This window comes from Carcharhinus amblyrhynchos, chromosome 33 (genome assembly GCF_965287045.1).
Source record: "Carcharhinus amblyrhynchos chromosome 33, sCarAmb.v2.hapA, whole genome shotgun sequence".
NCBI lineage: Eukaryota > Metazoa > Chordata > Chondrichthyes > Carcharhiniformes > Carcharhinidae > Carcharhinus > Carcharhinus amblyrhynchos.
In genome coordinates, this window is record NC_137356.1 from 3,431,436 (window position 1) to 3,457,254 (window position 25,819).

A 25,819-nucleotide genomic window follows, 5' to 3' on the forward strand; every position below is an offset into this window, starting at 1 on the left:
AATGCATATATTGTCAAAGTTTTCTCTCCTGAACTCATCAGGACAATCATGAGAATACCAATGTTGGGGAAATAACTTTATCCTGTATGAGAAGGGAGCGCTGATTGGTTGGCAAGTAGACTCTGATTGATAGAGGCATTGCTATGGAAAATGCACTCATTAATAATGGCTGACAACTGCCAAGTATTATTTGAATATTTAAACAGCTTGACTGTAATTGGTCAAGGTATTGACCTGAGGAATGAACCAGTGAATGTTTGTCATTTCTTTTGGTTCAGCTGAAACAGCCACAATGTGTGTGTGTTCATTCTGCAAGGAGCAGGGCCCTATGTATTAAAAGATGAAGCAAATACACCACACTGTGAGCCCAATTGACAATCTTAAATTGGTTGTCAACACATTAACATGTGGAGGATTATGCTAATCACAGAATCAATTCCAATGTTGGACGCTTTGTTTTGTATTTTGCAAGCACAGATTGGTGTACCTTGCCCACTGCAAAGAGTGGAAGGAACATGCTGTTTTATATAATTTGCCAGTTTTTGGGACATGCAGTCTATACACCTAGCAAAACACCGGCACTAAGGCTGTAAGTCATGCTCACTGTGGCGCATTTGTGGGTACAAGCGGGTACATATATTAATACACCAGTATTAAATGTTCTTTGCAGTAGTAAATGTTCTTTGCAGACAGAAAGAACATTTACATATATTGCATCTGTTTCAGCTAAACAAAATAAGTAATGGCCATTTGCTAACTCATTCCTCAGGGCAAGCCTTGACCAATCAGGATCAAATTGCCTGGTTTAAATTTTCAAACAATGCTTAGCAATTAACTGATGCATTTTCCCTGGCAACACCTCTACCAGTCAATGTCCACTTGTAAACTAATCAGTAAACTAGTAAACTAATCATACAGTATAAAGTTGTTGCTTCCACTGACAATGGTATTCTTTGCAATTGTTCAGATGAATGCAAAATGAAATGCTTCAACAAGAATATCTTTCTACAGCAATACTCAAGTTCTGTTCTACCAAGTGAATATCAAATGCCTTAAGATGGCAGTCTGTCTTGTCATGATAGCAATTATTGACGCATTTTAGCATAAAACACTCAGTTGTCACAGATTAGTAGTGTTGTCAGTCAAGTTCATTTATTAACACTGAGTCTGAAGTTGTGAGTTCAAGTCACAGTCCAGATTTTGAATACATAATTTAGGTTGGCATTCCAGTGCATTACCAAATAAGTGCTACATTTTGAATGTGCCAGTCTTTGCATGAGACACTTAAATCTTTTCTGGCTATTCCTTAATATAGGTAAATGCTGTGGATCCCTTGAATTTATTTGAAGAATAGTAGAGATTATCTCTGTGTCCTTGCCAACATTCCTCCTTTAAGTTACATAAGAATAAATTAAAATGGTCATTCCTCCCATTATTTGTGATTACTTTCTGTGTGCAAATTTGCTGCAAGTTTGCCTACAGAATAATGGTCACTACATTTAAAAGTAATTTATTATGTGTGTGAATCTGTGATGTATGATAAGCTACGCTACAATGTACATTATTTTTGTTGCCATAGCCAACTTTGTAAGAGATCCCAAAATGATTAATGCATAAAAGTCTTAGAATGGAGACATATCCAACTAGTTTGATACTGAGCCAAGCAGACTGGTGAATCCCCAAGTTTGATGTCTGTCCTGTGCTGAGTTATTGATTTCAACCAGAGCGACAGCAGGATCAGGAAAATTTTCCTTACAATCATGTGGTTTGGAGAGGAGACTAACCAGCCAGGGTTTCTGCGGCTGCTCAATTTCCAGTGAGAAACATCCATGTATACTCAGGCTGCAGTTTGCTGCACACACCTGTAATGTACCTTCATGAAGGAGCAAGTTATCAAAAAAAATTGCCCAGTTTTAAACTCTCAATCTCAGGACAAAGATAATTTTGATACCCCACATATTCTCATTATGAAGACTCTTTCATGCTCTACGTGATAAATTTTCCATTCCTCTTCTGCCACAGACTGAGTCTTCAACCACTACTAGGGATCTTTATGGTTGCACAGCTGAGACCAAGGCTGAACTGTGACAGTTCAGGAACAGAGATCTTTCATCTCCATGCTTCTCAGTGCAACCTATCACACAGCATAGTCCTCTTGAATAACTAACCGTTTCTTCATCCCTGCCAATCCTATGATGCATAGGATTTATAAAAGGCTCACTGACTCCTATAATCAGTGTGTCAGCTTTGGTTCAATGGTGTCATGCTTGCTTCTGAGTCTGAGACCTAAACCTTCTCAACCCACCCACCGCGGGAATTTGTCACAGACAGGACCGAGAATGTGACAGGCAAGTGATCATAGAAATACAAAAGGAATTCCTGGTCTCTGGACAGGCGGAACTGGTAAATCCCACCCAGAAGGCTGTGGGTGCAAGCCCCACTCCGGAGACTTGAGCAAAACAATCCAGACTGTCACTAACAGAACAGCACTGAGGGAGCACTGCGCTTTAGAATTGCCGTCTTTTTGGATGAGACATTAAATAGAAACCCCATCAGCCCTCAGGGATGAATGTAAAAAATTCTGGTTTTGAAAAAGGGAAGGGCTATTATCTGTGTCCAGGACCAATATGCCTCCCTGAATAATGATTTAACAGACAGATTATCTGGTCCTTACCACACTGCTGTTGCATTAACTTGCTGTGTGCAAATTGACTGCCATGTTTCCTATAATACAACTGTGACTCCACTTCATTGGCTGTAAGTCACTTTGGGACATCCTGAAGTTGTGGAAGCCACTATATAAATGCAAGTTTTGATTTTTGTCTTTCTGTAATACACGTGTATGTATTGTCTTACATGTATGCTCATTTAAATATGCAGTTAAGGAATATTCAAGTAATTGTAAATATACTATTATATTTAAAATTATGTTTAAAATATACTAACAATCACTTAGTATACAATATATACTATCATAAAATGGTCTGACAGTTGGAAGATAGACATACTGGCTTATGCTATATATTTTAAATAATGTGGATTATTATATAATGTACAATGACTGGAGTATTATGTAATAACTCTATTTCTAATGGTGCTACCAACAGTAAGTTATAAGTTAGGAAACATAAATATACAATCACTTAAGTATCACACTTATGGTTAAAATGATCTGATTACTGCTTTATAAACACTCATAACAGAAAGAAAATGGGGATCCTTCATGCTGGTCTGTTCGGCGAAATCAGCTCTCCAATCTTTCAGCACTCTGTCAATGTATTTGATAGCTGGGAGCTTTGCACAGGAATGGGGGTGGGGTGGAGCCTACACACGCCAGTGAAACCAGCTTCAGAATGTTTTGGCACCATTTCACAGGGTACCCCACCCTTCCGGTGAACCAGGGGAACTCGTCCCACACCCCAACTACCCCAGGGACAGCGGACCTCACCTCCTCTTCATTGATGGCACTGCACCTGCCACATCGATATGGATCACCAACATCGGGGCATCAGGCTCCTGGCGGGCGCTGACATGACAGCATGGTAGCACAATGATTAGCACTGCTACCTCGCAGCGTCAGGGACCCAGGTTCGATTCTCGGCCTTGGGTGATTGTCTGTGTGGAGTTTGCACATTCTCCCCGTGTCTGCGTAGGTTTCCTCCAGATGCTCTGGTTTCTTCCCACAGTGCAAAGCTAAATTGCCCCTTAGTGTGAGGGGATTAGCAGGATAAGTATGTGGGGGTACAGAAATAGAGGCTGGGTGGGATGGTTGTTGGTGCAGGCTCAGTGGGCCAAATGGTCTCCTCCTGCACTGCAAGTATTCTGTGATTTTATAATCCTCTCCGCCACCCACCCCTGCATGACTACTACCACATCCCCCACCCCACTGCATAAGCTGTCTCTGTGCATAGCCCTACACCCACTCAGGCCCCACCCCCACTGACGCCCACTCCCTTGCCACTGGTGTGAGAAACGCAGCTCACAGTCAATTAATTTAGTCAAGTCAAGTTCTGAAGGAGCAAGATATTTTATTTAACGTTCTTGCAAGACCGGGTGTCCAATAAAATAGGCACACCTTACATCGCTTTGCAGCACATTTTTATACTTTTTTACAAGCATTGTAATGGCTTTGCAATGTGTTGTTCTCTCCTAATTGGTGGTCCCTGTCCCATCTATGTGTTGTCATTCCCCTATTGGCTCGAGGTGCCCCAAGTTTCCATCCCCTCTACTCCCCATCTAACAATGTCTCCTGTTATCACAAGAGTGCAGTAGTAAACTCATCTGTCTTATCTAACACTGTTACATGCCCAGTTCGGATTGGCAGTAATCAATCCTTTGCCAACTTAATCACTGCTGTCCCGACTATCTCAGTGACCTTTTTCCCCCTTTTATGCTTAGTTGTAGAAACAACACATCTTGTATACCATTTGCTTTTTATAACTTGGACCCACACATCTGGTGTTATTCCTACACCACAGGCAGTCTTTTTATTGTCCCTGACTATTGCTCTGTTTAGCAGCAGCAAATTTTATGTTCTATGTTTGTGACTAAAATCACAGTTGTTTCATAATGTGGGTTATCAATGTGCCTGACTATATCCAGTCTACCTAACTTTAGGCTATTTCTCTATGGTGAACAGATATGTGTTAACAGCATCTTTACTTGTTGCTCACACTGACACACTTGCAATGCCCATTTGGGCACTGCCCAGCTACACCCCCAACCACCCGGAAGCTTTAATAGCCTGTCCCTCAGTGTGGCTATGGCGCCTGATCTCCGCTACTGCAGAACAGTAGTAATTCTCGCCGGCGAACTGGGAAGCATCCGGGAACGGGGAAGCAGCTGTGCTAGACTTGATAATTATACGGAGTTCCAAGCAATCTCAGCACAAAGCCCTTCTTGACGTGAGTCAGTTTTTTGGCCGCTTGTGCTCCTTCCTGACTTGCCATGCTGTTCAATGGGCACGTCAAGCCGGTAAGATTGTGCCCTTTGTCTATGGGACTTAACAAAGTTCAACTAAATTGAACCAAATCCACTTTTGTGGCTTGAATACCAATAGTGCATATTGTTCAAATTTTGCACATTTATACTATGTTAAAATATTTAACAAATCACCCTCACATCTCCCAGACCTAAAAAGCTTTCAGCGAAACCTATAGAATTCTCTGACATTACCTCTTGGGGATTACCATTGACCAGAAACTGAACTGAACTAGCCATATAAATATTGTGGCTACAAGAGTAGATCAAAAGCTGAGAATTCTACAAAGTAAATTCAGCATCTGACTCCCCAAAGCCTGCCCATCATCCACAAGGCACAAGTTAGGAGTGTCATGAAATACTTTCCACTATCCGGCATGAGAGCAGCTTCAACAACACTTGAAGCTCAATATCATGCAGGACAAAGCAGCCCGCTTGACTGGCCCCCACCCACCACCTTCAACATTCACTCCATCCACCACCAATTCACAGTGGCAGCAGTGAGTAACATCTACAGGATGCACTGCAGCAACTGACTGAGGCTCCTTCAACAGCACCTTCCAAACCTTCAACCTCTGACAGAAGGGGATGGAAACCCCACCCCCTGCAAGTTCCCCCTCTGGCCGCACATCATCCTGACTTGGAACAATATTGCTGTTCCTTCACTGTTGCTGGATCGGGATGCTGGAAGTCTCTTTCTGACAGCACTGTGGGTGTTCCTGCAACACATGGACTGCATCACTTCAAGAAGATAGCACACCATCACCTTCTCAAGGGCAATTAGAATAAATGTCCACAGTAAATGCCAGTGAGGCCCACAACCCATGAATGAATGGAAAAAAACAGTCCTGGGCAAATATCTTGGGCACAAGTTTTACCAATGAACAGCTCTGAGATCTTCAAGTGGTTCTGACCCCAGGATAAGACATTGTCACTCCATTTACAGTTGTGACTGATGTACATTAATATTCAGCAGCACTTAAAAAAATGATTTTATTATGTTCAGTGCTCTTTCTGCTTTTTCAGTGACAGCCACCTCCTGCTGGCAGTTCTTGTGTCAGACCTCATTTATCATCGTTCAGTTCCTGTAAATGTGAGATTGGTCTTGGTAATGGAGAAAAGATTTCTTCTTCACATTGTATGCAGCAAAAGCAGAATATGTTCCTTACAAACAGGTCTGTGATTTCACCACATTTGGTCCAAGCAAATGAAAAAAGAAAGACTTGCATTTTTTTCAGCATCTCTTCATGACTTTTGTCATGAAATAATTTTTGAGGTGCAACCATTTTTATAAGAAATGTGGCAGCCAAATTGTGTACAGCAAGCTTCCAAAAACAAATGTAAAATAGATGACAAGACTATCTATTTCTTATATTGAGATAAGAATAAATCATAAAAAATATGTCAAGTAAATATTGGCCAGGGCGCTCTTGTACTTAAGCACGTCTAGGATGTATTTATCACAATAATATTGGCATCCTCTGTATATTGTATGTTCTGACTTTTGGGTTGAGTTGTACTTTTTCATTATTGTAATTTGTGTATTTTGGTTCCACTTCCTCTATCCTGCGATTCTATTTTGTGCTTGAAGAGAAAGCCAAGGAAATGCTCCACCTGCTTCAGGTGGCCCAGCCCTATCTACCACACGACCAGTGCAACAGGACATGAACAGACAGAATGGACAACAGACAGAAGATATAGACAACCTCAGAAACAGCAAACTGGCAACCCAACCTCCCAATCCCAGGAATACCAATAACCCCAGGGATGTCACCAATCCAGCCAATCCATTGGATCCTGTCAATCTTCATAATCCTGGAAAAATTGGAAACCACACAAACCCTCATAACCCTAGCAACCCATCCAATCCCCACAGTACTATGAATCGTAAGGCCCCAACTACTACCCCTGGAAATCCTGCCAATCCTGGAAACTCCAAGAACCCAGAGAACAGCCTTATCCTTACCAATCCAACTAATCCAACAAATCCCAACAATCCAGCAAAAAACACGAAGAAACCTGATCATACAACTATTAATATCCCATTTGCAGATCCCACCCTGCAAGGTAAGACTATTGGTCACAAGGTAATTTATATAATTATTCATCATTTTACTATTAAATTGATGATATAAGTCATGAGAAAGGTGCACCATGTGTAACAATATAGCGATCGGTTCTTTATATTCATATTCTGAAGTAATTAAATTTGGCAGAAAAGGAATTCAAATCCCCCCCGCACACCATTACCATCATAAACGCCCTGTCCCCACTACATCCTTGTGTTATTATTTGAATAACATGACACATTTCAGCTCTTACATATTGTTACTTTGAAACCAAACTCAGTTGTGCAGATCCTTGAGCTGGTTTAGTAATTGGAAATATCCAAACCCATTATTGAAAAGAAACTGTTCTGACTGATACCATTGGATTGTCTGATCTTGGCCTTAAAGTGTATCTTGCAGAACCACACATCGCGCTCATCTTTTCCTAGTGTTATATATCAGCTAACAATGAGGAAGTGTTCTTTCCCATTAGAATTTGAATTCTGGTCGTCTACAAATATTTACTATGTAGCTAAGTATGAACAGTAAAAATTCAATGAAAAAATAAGAGATTGGAGTAATGACATAGCAAACTAGACAATTTTGAGATGGTAAAACCCTTGCTGGGACTGGATAATACAATAGCTAATACTAGTCTCGCACCTCTGGGATTTAGATTTAGATCCAACAGAGATAGGTGGGATAGAAGTTGGTTTTAAGCACCCTGTGCTTCACCCGCCCTTTAGCATCCAGCTTTGCAGACCTTTGTGAACAGGCTTGGTTCACATGATGGTGCGTGAATAGGAGATTTGGTAAAAGAGGTCGAGCTGAAAGCCAATGAGAAAAGTTTTTCAGGTGCTCTGCCTGGCTAATTGTTGGTAGCTGGAACACTGAAGGAATTATTCATGAACTGGAAACATTGTTTTCCTTTCCTCAAAGGTATTTTTAAACCATGTAAATTTATTTTGAATTGAGATTTTAATCTTTAGTTTTATCTGTTCATAAAACTAATGATGGATGAAATAGAAAACTTCTAGGTCCAGTTATTGTGAGAGTGAAGCTTCAGTATTACATATTGCTTTGTGATCTCCTTATTAAACTAAATACAGTAAGAATTACCCATTGTTATGAGTACATTGACAAATCTGCCTTTCCTGGCTCAGTTGATTCATTAGCAATGCAAAGCTATCTGGTGTGAAATTCATCATATTAACCATTCTCCTTGCCTGACTGTCCTTTGAAGGATTGATAGTAAAGGCTGTAGCACTGTCCAAAACTCAATAAGGTATGCTGCTGGAGAGTGTTTCTGGATTGGGTATGACTATCAACTGATTCCTTCTTACTTTGTAAAATAATCTGACAACTCTTAAGTTCATCTATGTACAGGCATAATTATTTGGACTTTAGAAGATTGAGGAGTTTCTAAATGAATGCTTAAAATGATAAACGGATTTGAGAAAGTACAAAGAACAGTACAGCGTAGGAACAGGCCCTTTGGCACTCCAAGACTGTGCCGAGAAAGTAGATTCAGAGAAGCTATTTCCTTTGGTGGAGAATCTAGAACAAGGGGAAACAGTTTTAAAATGAGAGCTAGTCCATTCAGGAAAGATTCCAGAAGCCTTTCTTCATAACAGATAGTGGAAATGTGGAAGCTTTTCCCTAAAATGTGGATAACCAACTAGCCAATCAAAGGATGTTTATACAGAGGAGGGAGAGGGTCATGGAATATGGTGATTAAATGAAAATGAGTTACAGAAGGCGGTGAGTGACCTATTCCTGCTCCTATGCTCCCGACGTGAGCCCTTTGAAATGAGATTGCAGAGAATTGTGGCACTGTAACCATCCTTTCTGAAAGGCAAGGCTTTCTGTATGTTTCTAGCTAACGGTTTTTATTGCTTTATTCAAAAGTAATACGTGTGAAAGAAATAGAGAAGACAAAAGGTAAACTATCCAGATGTTAAAAATGGATTAGTCAGTACCATATTTGCTTGTGTAACCATCTCAAAAAGACACCAGTCTAATGTAATAACAGTGCAAAACATGGACAAGCATGTAAAAGCAAAAATGAGAAACTGATCTCTTTGTTTCAGTAAACAAAAATGCAAACACCGACGCCTTGCCAAAAAAGGAAGAAGAAAAGAAAGAAGAGGAAGAGAAAGACGATGATGATGGAGATGGACCGAAGCCAATGCCACCATATAGCTCCATGTTTATACTGAGCACTACCAATCCGTAGGTCACTTTCAAATATTTGTCAGACTTTGGACTGATTGCGGTCTAAACTATGTTTGTCAAGACTTTTCCAAGCATATTTCCGAGGCCTTGTCTTTACACTTATTTGTAAATATCAGTGAAGCAGAAAGAATTGCAATCTTCTATATACATTGAGAAACTGAGATGGAGAGTCGGGCTTTGAAATTCTCTGCCTCTAATTAGGTGGGCTCAAGGGCTATTTAATATCAGGCCTTGGACCTCCTCATAAAGCCAGCAGCAAGCTGCAGGCAGCAGTAGACATCTCCAGGTAGGTAACTGGAAAAGTGGAGTTGAAGATCAAACAACTGTAATTCCAATAGTGACTCTCAAGTAAATTGGTCAAGAGTACAGAGGTCACAAGATAAATATGAATGAGAAAGAACATTTAAGAATATCCCAGCTCATACATCCATACAAAACCTGTAATCCCCAGGCATAGCATTTATCTCTTTTTCTTAAATCACGTGAAGATATTTTTCTCCCTTATCTGCATTGAAATTAATTTCATAACTTAATGGCCAGGAATTTCCCATCGCAAAAACTGGCGCCAATTGCACTAAGTACTTTACGCTCAACTTTACCACTGTCATGCCCGAAAACAGGCACAACATGATGGTAAAATTGCCCCCTCTGTCTCTCCACCTGCTGATCTTGGGAAGCAGCAGAAATGGAGATGGATGGAAGGGAAATTGTGCAAGACACATACCTGACAGCTTTGTATGTAGTAGAAGAGGAATCACAGCAAGGGCAGTCTGAGAGAAATTCAGGTTAGAGCAGTATAGCAGCATTAGTAAAAACAGAAAATTATGGAAATTACAGCAGGTTACAGCAGCATCTATGCACAGAAACAGTTAATATTTCAGGCATGGGGCTTTTCATTAGAATTGAGAAAAGGTGGAAATCTTATAATCTTTAAGCCAGTGATAGGTGGGAAAAGTGCAAAAGGAAGATCTGTGGTAGGGTGAAAAACAGGACAGATTGAACAACAGAAGAGATAATCCTCAAGGCCAAAGAGAATGGTAATGGGAAGAAAAGAAACAATCAAAAAATGTGCCTAGATCAGTTACACTGATGACAGCAAGCAAAAAAAAAGAGAAAAATCAAAATCTTCATTGAAAGGGGAACAAACTGGGTTCCAAGATTATTGTCTGATATTATTGAACTCAGTGCTGAGTCTTGAAGGCTGTAAAGTACCTAATGCAAAGATAAAGTGTTCTTCTTCCAGTTTACAATGAGATTCAATGAGGCCAGAAATGTGAAAGCAAGGTGAAAAATTAAAATGACAGGCCGCCAGGAGCTTGGGGCGATACTTGCATACTGAATGAAAGTGCTCTGCAAAATGGCCACCCAACCTGTGTTTGGTTTCCCCAATATAGAGGAGCTTATATCGTGAGTAGGGAATAAAGTAGACGAGATGTACTTGTAAGTCATTGCTTATCACCTGGAAGGCATGATTGTAACGTTGGATGATGAGGAGAGAGAGAGAGGAGGTAGAAAGTCAGGTGTTAATCTCCTGTTTTTGCAAGGGGAGGGAACTCAGAGTATCAGTGGCACAGTAGTAATGTCATTGGATTGATAATCCAGAATCTCCGGCTAATCACCTGTGGGGTATAGGTTTAAATCCTACCATTACAGCTAGTGGAATTTGAATTCAATAAATTAAAATCTGGAATTAAAATCTACTCTCAGTAACAGTGGCTATGAAATCATTCTCAATTGGTGTAAAAACTCATCTGGGGTTCACTAATGTTCTTAGGGAAGGAAACCTGCCATCCTTACCTGGTCTGGCCTTTGTGACTCCAGATCCAGTGGTCAACTCTGAAATGACCTAGCAAGATATTCAGTACAAGGACAATTTGGATGGGCAACAAATACTGACCTTACATCCGGTAAAATAATTTTAAAAGCTGTCTCTTCAGATCGCCGTCAGGAGAGGGAAAGATATGTTTGGTAGGAGCCCATTTTGGCTTCATTTTTTAATCACTGTCTTGCTTGACTATGGCAGGAATGTGACAATGACCCCTTAATAAAAAACACAAGAACATTCCTTGCGAATAGAGGACAGTATCACAGGAATATTCACTTCATCAATACTTTTAATTAATAATTTCATGGGAATGGAAATATCACTGAGTGCTGCCTTAACAACTCATCTTAACACAACAGCCACCCATCAGTTATAAAAAACTGAGGTAAGTTGTCAATATAATAGCTGGCAACAAATCTCTGATACCAGAGCTGCCATTTTCTTTGCTTCTCACCCTTCAGCCTCTCTTATTTATTCAATGTTGGAGACTCGGTAAGTGTTAGCTTTTGTCTACTCAATTTCTCAACAATCTGTAATTGTTCTACCACTGGGCCTCAATTCCTTCAGTTGATGATAAAGTGAGTGATGGAGGAAAATATCAAGTGTAAATTCACTAGGGGCTGCATTTTCCATTCAGGCGAAAGAAACAGTGGTGAGGACTGATTGCTGGTGTTGAACCCATCTCCTGGGAGGGGAGGACTCACTCATTGTGATTTTCTTGGGGACACTTCCTTAATTGGCATGGAGCAGGTATGCTGTTCAATTGTACAGTGGATCTATGTTCAATTCCCAGCTTGGGGCACTGTCTGTGTGGAGTCTGCACGTTCCCCCTGTGTCTGTGTGGGTTTTCTCCGGGTACTTTTGTTTCCTCTTACAGTGTGAAAGACGTGCTGGTTATGGTGCATTGGCCATGCTAAATTCTCCCTCCGTGTACCTGGATAGGCAACAGTGTATGGCAACCAGGGGATTTTCACAGTAACTCCATTGCAGTAATAATGTAAGCCTACTTGTGACAGTAATAAAATAAACTGTAAAAAATGATGGGCTGTGTTCTTGAAACTGGAAGGATAGTCAGAGGTCTTCTAGCCTAGAGGTCTTGAAGCAGCGGCAGTCTGTATGGAAGGTAAGTAAAAGAGTGGGTGCTTCAACAGCACTCTCCCCAGTTTAAGATTTTTTAAAAATCTTAAATTAACAAGTAGCTTTTGCAGTCAGGTCAGCACTGTTGGATCGTCCTGAGCGCTGACACCTGTGTGTTCCACTCCAACACCACCTTCAGGTATGTAAACTGGACCATCTGCATGAACTTGGATCCCAATTATAAAATGCCGATCAGCCTCCTTTAATTGCCTCTTATTGAGCTTTATCACCAACCTGCCGTATGGGGACAGTAGCCCAAAAATGGCTTAGCAGTGATATGGAGTTGGGGATTGACATGCTGGCTCACAGTCCTAGTTTAGTTCCACTCACTTCCAATCCTGGGCCAAAAACCCAGCCCTGTTTCTCTGTTCACTGAAAAATTATCACTCTCATCAATACATTGACACTTTTTTTAGTAACAGTTTGTATTGCTCTGCTGACTAATTTGTTCTAATTTTACAAAACTTCAGCAATAATGATTGCAATAAAACTAATTATTTTAAAACTTCCTTGACAGATTGCGCAGAGCCTGCCATTACATTGTAAATCTACGGTACTTTGAAATGTGTATCCTCATGGTCATCGCAATGAGCAGTATTGCCCTGGCTGCAGAAGATCCAGTCGAGCCAAATGCCACCAGAAATAATGTAAGCTGTGGCTAATTAATATTTAGTAAATTATTGATCACTGTATTTCAAAAGGGTCTCTGTTTCATTATGGAGAAGACCAATGAGAATGATCTGGAGTGCAAAGATGGGAAATAAGATTAAGAATAGAAGAATTATGCTAGCAGCTATTGTTAACAAAATGGCAGAACATACTGAGTGGACAAAATGATCTATTTATATTTCTGTGGTCAAGGAGTTCAGTTGTGCAGTGCTCATATTTTTGGCATTATGGATGACTTTTGTGTGTGAATTGTTCCTGCCTCCATTTTGAGCAGGTTATTAGTGCATGTGAAGCACTGGACATGAAATGATTGCAGCGTTAGTAGATCATTATGTCAGTCATCACGTAACGTTGATTTGATGCTAGTAGTTCCATATTCGATTTGAACACTCCAGCTAATGCCTCTCCTAACATCACCCAGCTGAACATATGTTTCTGAGTGAGAGTGTTTGGGAGTTTGTACTGCGGCTTAAAATTGGTGAAATTTTCAGGGGATGTACAACACTTGGTGAAGGCTTTGCCTTTAAGTTCAAATTATCTGTTTAGATCACGTGCTGCCTTATAGATGATGCAGTTTCCAACCCCGCTGGTCTCCAGGGGTGACACAAATGAGGAAAAGCTGCTCTGTAGAGGGAAGGAAGGCGGTCTCGGCAGGGGACCATATCCAGTCAGGATCCTTGGGAAGAAATTATCCTATCTCAGGTTCAGCAAGGAACAGTGTGTCAAATATCTCAATTTCATTAAGAAGGTGCTTACTGAAATCAGATACCTGCAATAGGCCTCAAAGCAGGTCAAAGCAATGCCAGTGGTTGCATCGGTCATCGAGATCTTTTTTGTCACAGCTAGAGAAGACAATATCAACACTTCTTATTTTGCTTCCAACAGTTTTATAAGGACAGTCAGTTGAACTAAAATCCCCTACCCTTCCATATCCTTCTATTCCCATCCTATTCATGTATTTGTCAAGACACCCCTTAAAAGTCGTTATTGTATCTGCTTCCACGATCTCCCCTGGCAGCGAGTTCCAGTCATCCACTACCCTCTGTGTAAAAAAACTTGCCTCATACATGCCCTTGCAGCAGCAGGCGACGGTGCAGAGGGACCTCGGGGTCCTTGTGCATGAGTCGCAAAAACCCAGCTTGCAGGTGCAGCAGGTGGTCAGGAAGGCGAATGGGATGCTGGCCTTCATAGCGAGGGGGATTGAATATAAAAGTAGGGAGGTCTTGCTGCAGCTGTATAGGGCATTGGTGAGGCCGCAGCTGGAGTACTGTGTGCAGTTTTGGGCGCCGCACCTGCGCAAGGATATTTTGGCCCTGGAGGGAGTGCAGAGGAGGTTTACTAGGCTGATACCGGAGTTGAGGGGATTGAGCTATGAGGAGAGGCTGAATAAACTAGGCTTGTACTCGTTAGAGTTTAGAAGAATGAGGGGAGATCTCATTGAGACATATAAGATGATGAATGGGATGGATAGGATAGAGGTGGAGAGACTCTTCCCGCTCAAAAAAGACAGTAGGACTAGGGGGCACAGCCTCAAGATAAAGGGGAGGCGGTTTAGAACGGAGTTGAGGAGGAACTTCTTCACTCAAAGGGTGGTGAATCTCTGGAATTCTCTGCCCGTTGAAGTGGTGGAGGCTGCCTCGCTAAATATTTTTAAGAAGCGGGTTGATGGGTTCTTGATAAGAGAGGGGATTAAGGGTTATGGGGAGAGGGCGGGAAAGTGGAACTGAGCCACAACAGATCAGCCATGATCTTACTGAATGGCGGGGCAGGCTCGAAGGGCTAGATGGCCTACTCCTGCTCCTATTTCTTATGTTCTTATGTTCTTTAAACCTTGTCACTCGCACCTTAAACCTATGCCCAATAGTAATTGACTTTCCTCATCTTTCTGGTAGTGTGGCAACCAGAATTGAACACTATATTCCAAGTGTGGACTAACTAAGGTTCGATAAAGCTGCAACATGATTTGCCATTTTTTAAACTCAATGCCCCAGCCAATGAAGGCAAGCATGCCGTATACCTTCTTGACTACCTTCTCCACCTGTGTTGCCACTTTCAGTGACCCGTGTCCTCGTACACCCAGATCCCCCTGCCTATCAATTCTCTTAAGGGTTCTGCCATTTACTGTATATTTCCTATCTGTATTAGACCTTCCAAAATGCATTACTTCACATTTGTCCGGATTAAACTCCATCTGCCATCTCTCCACCCAAGCCTCCAACCGATCTATATCCTGCTGTATTCTCTGATGGTCCTCATTGCTTTCCGCAAATCCACCAAACTTTGTGTCATCCGCAAACTTACTAATCAAATCAGTTATATTTTCCTCCAAATTATTTACGTATATTACAACCAGCAAAGATCTCAATCTGTCTTTTCTAAGAAAAGCAAGAGGAGTGAACTTTACTTAGATAATCACCTTCTCCATAGCACAGGGTTCCCTTTACGGTGTCACACATAGCTTTGCAGGCTATGTATAAATTCAGGGATGTACTGCTACTGCAGAGGATTCCATTCCTTCATGCCTGGCTTGTGTGTGACCAACCTCATCTCATCACACAGATTAGTGGTTAAATTCTGATAATAGTCATTATGACTTTATTCTGCCTCAGTTTCCTATGCCTTTACTATTTGACCCAAGGGATGCCATTGGCTTATGACCCTGGCGTGCAACCCAGACAATTAGTAGCACCATGCATATAACAAAGGCCGTGTTGTCACATGTATTACCTCAAGCATACCATTGGGTGCTTAAGCAATGCTTCCGGTACCTTGACCACTCTGAAATATTCAAATCCTCCGAAGAGCAATTGATCTGTTGGACCTTGCACAGTCTCACCCTCAGGAGAGCACAGCGCACTTGCTATGGGGGAGCAGCTGAGGAGGAGGAAGGGAGAGGTCAACCAGTATATGTCATTTCTGGGTAATCTGTTTGTGATTACCTCATCTGACTGTGCTACCACAGAATACCTCCCCAATTACCTATTTATTTAACAATCCCACACCTTACTGTTACTGACCATCACATCGTCCCTTGGCCACAGCATTAGTTTATTTATTAGTCACAAGTAAGGCTCACATTAACACTATAATGAAGTTACTGTGAAATTCCCCTCATCACCACACCCCGATGCCTGTTCAGGTCAATACACCTTGAATTGCAAGGCATATAAAACAAACATTCCAAACCATCAGTTAAATCGCCAGTATTCCAAAGGAAGTCAACTTCTTGGACAGTCCCTTGAGACCAAGGCTTACTAGCTTCCACTCCAGCTTAGTGGATTCTGAGATAGTTGATAAGTCCAGTGCGTGATCTGCAAATTCTGCTGCATGTGTAGCAGATGGTGTTGAAGGATGGGGTATATGGATTGTTAAGATGTTTGTTCACTCCCTCCAATGACTCGATCCGGACTCTGCACATTCCTGATAAAGCCTCTCGGTGGATTCAGTGCCATCCCAAATGAGCCTTTTCATTTTGGCCAGTACAAATCTGGGTCTCCTGTGAATCAGTGAATATGTTTGACCTTCTCAGGGATGTTTTGAGGACATCCCAAGGTCAATTAACCCATATTCAGTTATTCCGCGCATGTTTTCTTTGTACAGTTAACTGGCTGATCCTGCCAAGAATGAGAAATTTCTGCCATTTGGTGGAAATCTCACTTTTGGGATCATGGAAATTTGCCCTTTATTTTCTGACCTTTATGTCCATATAGATATATTTTAAATGAATCACATTTTAAACATTTTAATAAGAATGCAGTATGAGTCTGAACTTACAGGTGGAAGAAGGAAGCGACCTAGGTTTGGTCTAAGCCTCTGTTTGTAAATCAAAACCCACATCCATTCAATCAATTGCAGCTGACATCGATGGAAACACTCAATGCGTTATTTGCGTCTAATCAGTGCATCAGTACAATTTGAAGTGGAACGATTGGAATGGAGCAGCTGGCCCAGGTATAGAGGGACTGGGCCTGGGTGACAGGACAGCCTAGTCTTCAGACTGATTCTTAACTGGAACATGAGCTAATGACTGTGAAAAGCCCGTCTAGAAAAGTAATGTAAGGTGCAAGGGTTGGTCTTGTGGGGGGGTTGGATTCAGTAGAAGCAGTTCCGCACAGAGGAGTCGCTGCCATAAATTTAAGGAGACTTTGCAAACTGAGGTAGCCTTAAAGCATTTTTATCCACTACAGATAATAAAAAGTGCTATAATTACATCATTCCTTATCACAAAAATGTTCAGGCTGTTTTGTCTTCAGTCACACTCTTCACTGGATTTTACACAGTGTTACAGTGACTACAACACGACTGGCTGACTCCAGTAGGGGAGACTGCAGATGGCTATGAAGGATGCTCTGGAGCAGTTCCAAGCCCAGAAGATCTGGTTTTGAACTGCACCATGTCACCATGAGTTTTAGAGGTGTAAGCTGGCTGACAGGCAACAGCAACAGAAGGATGCTATTGTATGAGTACAGCAGAATTTCATTTATATCTTGTCTGTGATTTCTTTACTGCTTTAAGATGTCTGTCTTCAGAGACAGCCTCATGGTCTAGGCACTTGATTACGGAAAGCCAGATGTGACAATCAGACTGGCTACATTTCAAAATCCAAACATCCCCCGTTTCCCAGCGAACAAGATAGAATCATGCGTGCACAGTTGTATGTGAGTTACCAAGTTGCTCATATACACCCACTGTTTCCATACGTTAACCACTGTTTGTTCTCCTAGTCAGTAACTGCATGTGCATTGCACACACAGTGCAAAACCTTACCAAAAACTAGCAGAGTATTGGTTCTGATGGAAAAATAGAATGAGTCCCACTGATGATGCTAGCATAATTTCTGACTGAATCTTCAGTCTTATTGACAAAATTTTTATGGCCACGAGAATTATGCTGCACCCAGAGTGGCCTATTCTGATTCAGTCACCACTTCTGAACTTAATCAAGCCAATTACTGGGGAGCTGCATATAAATAGGTCCCCAGCACTCGCTCCACACCGACTGCAGGGGATGCCAGCCAGGAAGCCCACACCATGATTCTTCCAAGGGAACCCTTACCAGACTTCACAAGATAGTGCAGCGGAGACAGGATTCACTCGAGCCACCCTCCAGGGCAAGTTTCCTCACCAAGATCATTATTCCTGCCTGGGATGCAGTGGCAGCCCTGGTGAGTGTAAGTTTGCTGCAGAAGAGGACGGAGCAGCAGTACCGCGAAAAGATGAATGAACTGTGCTCAGCCAGGATAGGTGAGCCTCATGCAGTCTTTTTCTGGACCTTCTTGCTGACCTCTCTCTCCCACCTTCATCTCTCACTCAACCACTTTGACCTTTGCCAATACCTTTAAAGGAGACCCTCTCCTACCACCTTCCGCTACCACCCCCAACTTGCTGCCATGCTCTCACATCCAACTCCCATTCAAGACCCACACCTGCCATATCACTTCACAATCTTAAATGTCAACACTGCTGTCTACATTCACCCTATCTGTGTCACTGCAGGACAAATTCAACCACAACAAGCAGGAGCGAGCATGCCCAGCCGGAGTAATGCCGGAGCTCAGATCCCTAATGCCATTCAAGGAGAGAGCCCTTGAGTGGCCAGGGAGGAGGAAGAGCACATCTGCACTCATGGTGAAGTGGGGGCAGCAAACAAATGTGAGAATCCCCAAGACATGCTGTCAGTCTCCAGGTCTCAGTGAGTAATCAATGTTCCCCCCTTTATCCCCTGCAATGCACTAATGCCATTTCCCTTCTATTGCAGGCAAATTAGCAGAGCAGGCCTGACCATCCTTATGCCTCCTGGACCCACTGGACTCGAGCAGCTCTGAGGAAGACTTTTCAGACCCCACTTGAAGAGGCATCACCCCTGTCACCCACACCCGCATCAGTGCAGATAATCACACCTCGATGGAATCACTAAGTAGGCGGGGTTCTGGCTCATTTTCTGGTGAGCACCCCATGGCTGATGATCCAAGGGGAGGCAGGGACATCCTAGAGAACTGGCACTCGGAGGGATGCCGGTGGCTAGGACTGTGCAGGGCCCCTGGCCGATGATGGCCCACCCATCTTTCCGGACTGGAACAATTCAATTTTGCATCTCTTCACCTGTGCAGGAGAGGCCAAGGAGCTGTTGAGGTACTGATGCCTGCACACCATGGCTATAAGCCAAAAATGAAAATCTGGCCACATACTTAGAGGGGCTGCAGTGCTCGAGACTATTTCAGTTTTGATGGGCACATCATGGGGGTCATTCAGTGGCATGGCACATGCAGCTCTTTGTTAGCCAGGTGTCAGACGTATTGCTGAGGATGAGAGAAGCATGGCTTTGTCCTTGCTGCAAGTCATCATCATTCTGCAGAGTCAGGCCAATGGCTGCAGCCCTCTGCGATTGAAAACATGCAACCAAGTGATTAAGTAATGCTGACACTACATCATTGGTTTGACCTTACGCCTTTGTTGAAGACCTCACCACTTGCTACTCCCACTTGTGTCCGAAATGAGAGATGATCAGGGAATCCCTTACTTGTCACCCAATTCAGATCCTGCCCACTGCCCAGCATTCCTCCTCCTTCTTCCTCTCCCCCCCCCACCCCACACATCATCACATCCACCACTCCCCTCAACGTCCTCCTCATTCAAGGAGATCTAGTGCTCGCCCATCTCCTCCAGGTAAAGGTTGTCCCCTCTCTGAAGCGCTAGGTTGTGGAGAATGCAGCAGACCGCAAGGGGCACCTCCTGACTGGCTCAGGCACCAGAATCACACCCTCAACAGTCTAATCATCTACTCCACCAACATGTATATTGAAGCAGGAGCCTCATTGTATGGAGATTCTGCTGGTGTTTGTGACCTCACCAGCCACCTTCTGAGTGGGTATCCCTTGTCCCTAAGGAGGCATCCCTCCAGTTGCTGCTGTCCCTCAAAGGCAGGTGGGATTTGTGAGCAGCCCAAGATGTAACCGTGGGCACAGCCTGGGAAATGGACACTCACTTGCATAATGCACATTGTAGTCACAGACAAGTTGAACGTTGATTATTAGGATCCCTTGTGGTTCCTGAATGGTGTCTCATGCCACCATTGTTACTGAAGAGCAATGTGGGTGCAGTTTTTCAAACCATGCATCTAGGGCACCCCTACTAAATGGGCAAAGCCCATGACTCGAGTCCTGGCTTGTCTGATCCCAGTCAAAATTGATAAACATCTTAGCCTTGGAATCCAGGGCATCTCTCACCTCCCTAATACATTTGTGAGTGACAGACTGGGAGATACTACAGGTGTCCCCTGAGTGCTCACCTCCGATATCCCCTTCGGAGCTGTTGTAAATGATGCTGACGTGACATCACTCCAGTGCCAACTGAATATTGTGTAGCCTCAGTTTCCTGAGTGAGTGCTCATAATATGATGATGCTTTCAAATGAGGTTCCTGACCTTCCCCAGCGTGTTCCATATCACTGTGCCAGCAAGGGTCATTTAAAATGAATGCAAATCACATTTTTCCGAACTCTCCGCATTTTGAAACTTTGCTACTATTCCCACGAATGGAGAGGCTGGGCTCAAGATCCCATCCATAGCCTTTAAACAGCGCAGGTCTCTTAATGGTACATGTTGACAGTTCATCTGGGTGATGATCTTTGTCTGGAGAATGTCATTCCCATGGCTCTTGTTGCCTTGGTGACTGTTGTTCTATTGGGGTTGTTGGGGACTCATGGATCTCTGGTAATGATGGTAATTCTGTTCAGCAGGTAAGATCCCTTCTGCCTGACTGTCTGATTTGCTAGTTGTTTGGGTATGCCTGAGGTTGCAACTTCTTTGCGTGCCTTCTCTGCCTGCAATTTTGCCTGGCTATTTACCTAGTTGAGTTTCTTTCAACTTGTTTTGCTTCTTTCTAGCTGAACACTTCTGTATGAAATGATTCTGCTTCTTGCAGTTAAAATACTGCTTCCTTCATGCTGGCCAACTCTTTCTGTGCAGGTAGTCCTCTCTGGCATTTGCATCCTGCCCTTTGTCTTTAATTGCTCCACTCTTTCGCCATGGACTGTCTCTCAGATATTGTATCTCCTAGTTAACTCTGCTGTACGTATGCTCCAACTGACATTTCACAATGTCCACATTTCAACAGACATTTTTTGCTTTTTTTAGTGTCAGTTTCTCATCTTTCAGTAGACTTGCTCTTACCTAGGGCATCTCTCATGCCTAACACTAATCTACCTTTAATCAGATCATCTTTTAGTTTAAAGTTTCGTCTAAATTCACAAGATTCTGCCAACTGCGTTGCTGCCTTCACGTACTATTCAAAAGTTTTGTTTTCACTCTAAGTCTAAAGTATTGAATACATAGCCTTAATATGTAATATTCACCCAGGGTTCAAAGTGTGTATTCAAGACTTTCAAAATCTCTGGCATGTTTTTCTTTGCTGTTCTGTTAGATTTGGTGAACTGTAGCAGTCCTTCCTCAACAGTGTTAGAAATATGCCTACTTTTATCGGTTTAAGTTTGTTCATTAAGTCTGTTGCAATCTCATAGTTCTGCCATTGTAAATGGAAAAACTGCCAGCTTTTGGAGGTGCTGGTGCAGTGCTCCATTGGGTTGTGACAACACTACAAGCCACTAGCAGTGGTGAGGCGGGGGGAGAGAATATTGAAGTGGGGGGAATGGTGCATGAAAGAGGGTTGAAAATGGGGATTGAAGAGTGAAGGTGGGGGAAATGGGAGGAATGAAGGAGGGGGAAGGAGAGGAGATGGGGCAGAAGGGTTAAACAGCTGTGATTCTGGTTCCTGCCATCCAGAACTGGGATTTACAGATATGCATATCTGATTCCAACCTTGCCCATATGGCAGCCGCTCCCACTCGCACTTTCTCAGATTCAATCTCCCTAACACTGAGTGCCAAAAGCCATTACATGACAACTCATATCAAGAACCATGGGGCTGAGTCTCCCCTTGATTCCATACTGATGCTCTTCACTGTGCGAATGGTCGGACACGTGTAGGATGGGTAATGTAGTTCAGAGTGGTAAATGTCTCCACAGAACTGGGAACTGCACTGGATCAAACGAGTCTAGTCCTCTTTCCTGTGCTTGGCCAGGAATAGTGATTGAATTTTCAGTTGTGGGTGTATTACAATGTATGTCTGATTGATATCTCCTATAGCCAATCAGAGAGCCTGCATTTTGGGACTCCCCTGCCTTTGGGGCCCACACACCTGACAAAGGGACAGCATTCTGAAAGCTAGTGGCGTTTACTACCAAATAAACCTGTTGGACTTTAACCTAGTGTTGTGAGACTTCTTACTTTGTTTACCCCAGTCTAATGCCGGCATCGCCACATCACTGGGGCCCCATGCCACGGCACAGTGTGTTTCATTGTAAATCTGCCCCAGTAATCAATATTGCATTTGTAGCTTCTTGTTTTTTTTGTCAGTTGCTTTTTTGCAGATTTGAATTTTTGTGTTCCTGTGTTCTTGTATTCTCAGTGTCTTCTCTACATCATTTCCAGAGTTAAAAATTCTACTCTTTTCCTCCACTTCTATACGCCATGTTTCATGTATCAGGACAGCAATAACTTACATTCATCTCCTGTCTTAATGAGTTTTTTTTCAACTGCTTTAAGATGCTTACCTCCAGAGATAGCTGCATGGCATAGTCTCATAACTACAGAAAATCAGATGTGATAATCAGATTGGTTAGATTTCAAAACCCAAATACTGTCAACCTGAGAAATTGAACAGCCGATCGGTGCTGCATGAGTTTACAGCCACTTTCATCGTACAGTGCCTTAGCAATCTCAGCTATGGTGTACCCAGTAAACCAACCCACCATGTTACCAATTACCTTATTTTCTTCGCTATTTTTAGGTTTATACAATTCAAAAGCCTTTATGAGCGATTTGGGCTAATAAAGATTCCACTGGGGAAGCTGCCCTCAAATGAACATCAGATTACAATCTTGCTGCCTTATTTCCCTAAACTGCTCCTGCAAGGACAGTTTCCTGTTGGGAGGAGTTGGACAGAAAGAAATCCCACAACACCAGTTTAAAGTCCAAACAGGTTTATTTGTAGCAAAAGCCGCAAGCTTTCGGGACAGCCTGTCCCTTCATCAGGTGGCCCAACCTTATTTTTGCTACAAATAAACCTGTTTGGACTTTAAACTGGTGTTGTGGGATTTCTTTCTGTTTTACCCCAGTCCAACGCCAGCAGCTCCACATCGGGAGGATTTGGGACATTGCCACAGTGATAAAGTAACCAAAAAGATCAGATAAATCAAGAAGTATTTAGTAGTTAGGTGACACCAAGCTTGGATGTCAAAGGCTTTTAGTTTTCTAAACTAAAGGCTGAAAAAGATGAGCAAGTTCACAGTTTTGCAATTATGGAAAAAAATGAGTCAGAGTAGGAGATGTAATTAATTCATGTGTGGGAGTCTAAAACTAGGAGGCACAATTTAAAAATGAGGAGTCTCCCATTTAAGAAGAAGTTGAGGATTTTTTTTTCTCTCTGCAGATTGTTAGATTTCTTGAGCGAGCAGAGGAGTTGGCTTGTTGAATATGTTGACGGTTGAATTAGACAGTTTTTTGATCTACAAGGGAATCGAGGATTATGGGGATGCAGTCATTAAATTGAGTGATGAATGAAGCAAACTTGAAAGACCTAAATGGCTTCTATCTCTTATGATCTTCATGCTGATTATTGTTTATCATCATCAGTGACTAGACTGTGTAAACTTTGATTTCACTCATTATTTTCAATCCTCTTTCCACAGGTTTTAAGATACTTTGACTATGTATTTACTGGAGTCTTTACCTTTGAAATGGTGATTAAGGTAAGTAGGCTCTTCCCAGTGAGTAACTGAATCATATAGAACAGGTAGGACCCAGATTTTTTGCCACTAACTTACCTCAGCTAGCCTGATGATATAATTACAGTAGTTTCCTCAGTGTCTGAGTTAGAGAATGATAAATCCACCAGAGAGACACTGCCTAATTCCCTACCGCTTGATAAAAGTCTTGAAGGTTATAAAAAGGTCCAGTAGTATTATATAGAGATGATATTTTCACTTGTGGACAATCTATAACTAGAGGCCATCAATGGAGGTGTGAGGAAAAGCTTTTACACACAGTAAGTGGTTAGGATCTGCAATGCGCTACCTAAGTGTGTGGCAGGGTTAGGATCAATGAAGGCATTTAAGAAGGAGTTGGACTATTATCTGAAAAGGAAGAATGTGCAGGGCCTTGGGAAGAAGAACAGGGAGTGATGCAGTGTGAAGTGTTCCTTCAGAAAGCCAGTGCAGATGATGGGCTGAATGGCTTCCTTCTGAGCTGTAACCGTTCTGTGATTCTGATATGATAGTTAATAATAGATCTAATAGGGAATTCAGGAGAAAATTCTTTACCCAAAGAGTGGTCAGAATGTGGAACTTGGATCAGTAAAGACAGATAACATAGATGCATTTCAGTGAAATCTAAGTATATGAGGAGGAAAGAAGCAGGGGACACATTGATAGGATACAGTGACTGAGTGCTATCCTATCAATATGTTCCCTGCTTCTTTCTGTACCTGTAAGTTCTATGTAAATCTTCAGAGATTGATTCAAAATGTGCTCGTGCTAGGGAAGGATATGATTGGCATTAACTGCTCACCTTTGATCAAATAGGCAACACTCAATTTCAGGTATAAATAATAGTCACTTAGCTAGTACTGGAAGTACAACCATCATACAGAAATGTACCTCAGTGAAGAGGTGATTTCTCCAAGAGAGATGGGAAGAAAAAAATTGGGGAAAAATACTGACTCTTTGAACCACTTACTTGTGCTTCAGCAGCACCCTACAGTGTGATAATGAGCTTGATCTAAATTTTGACTATTATCTTTTGCTGATGGTTTTAAGAAATTTAGTTTATTTTCTGTGGAAGATTATAGTCCGGGGGAAAAAGTGTACAGGTAGGTAACTACTGATAATCAAGGAAGGAGAGACTAGTCATGTCGTCTAAGTTGGCACCAGGTTGTGTGCAAATGTCAGCAAAGAGTGAAAGCCTGGAAGGGAAGGTTGGAGGTAGGAGCAGTGAATGGCAGCTGAGGCTGTAAAATTATGGATATAAAGAAGCATGACAATTGCTTGGATTTATATAGTACCTTTCACAACTTTGGAATGTTCCAAGCCCTTTACTGCTAACAAAGTACTTTTGAAATGTTATTAGTGTAATATAGAAAACACAATAGCAAACTCCTACAAACAACAATTAAATAAATGACCAGATAAAATGTGTTTTGGGTTTTGGTTGGTTGAAGGATAAATATTGCTCAGGGCACCAGGAGAACTCCCTTGTTCTTTGAAATAATGCAATTTCCCACATTTTAACAGTGTCAACTCATTGAAAATGATGGGAGTAATACCTTCACTAAAATACTGGGCAGAAGATTGTCACATAAATACGCAAAACATTATTTGGCCAAAAGTCACATCTGTTCTAATATCATTGATCCAATCCTGGTATCTCATTTAGCAAATGCACTGAACAATATAAACCTGGAAATTGTAAGGTTCCATTTCTCAATCCATGAGTTTGTTGATCATATTTGGAACATTCATCTGTGAGGGCAAATGGGACCTTGGTTTAACATCTCAGCCAAAAGACGGAACCTCTAATAGTGCAGAGGTCCTTAAATACTGCAACTATTTGCTTGTATAAATTGTGTTCAAAGCCTGAACTGATGACATTCGAACTCAGAGGCAAGATTAACATCTTAAGTAGGATCTAGAGATAGAAGGTTGGAGTGTGAGCGATAAGTTAGGACTGAAACTGTGTGAATGACGATGTGTGGAGGGTGGAAGCATGCAAGGAAAGGGAAGGGAGAATTTCCCTGAGCACTGTTTGTAACATATATAAAGAACAGATGATTTTGTTGTACACAATTCCCCAAGAAAGCTTCCCCAGGAACAG

At 42.2% G+C, this 25,819-nt stretch overlaps 1 protein-coding gene across 7 annotated transcripts in view; it reads left to right on the forward strand.

Moving 5' to 3' along the window:
- The window catches only part of LOC145361110 (voltage-dependent P/Q-type calcium channel subunit alpha-1A-like), a 649,898-nt gene that overhangs the window by 455,032 nt on the left and 169,047 nt on the right, over positions 1-25,819 (forward strand). For all 7 annotated transcript variants that reach the window (XM_080216715.1, XM_080216708.1, XM_080216713.1 and 4 more), the window contains 4 exons: positions 6,572-7,047; positions 9,119-9,260; positions 12,743-12,872; positions 23,641-23,700. In XM_080216715.1, the coding sequence (XP_080072841.1) occupies positions 6,572-7,047; positions 9,119-9,260; positions 12,743-12,872; positions 23,641-23,700 (808 nt within the window). The remainder of the gene's footprint in view (positions 1-6,571; positions 7,048-9,118; positions 9,261-12,742; positions 12,873-23,640; positions 23,701-25,819) is intronic.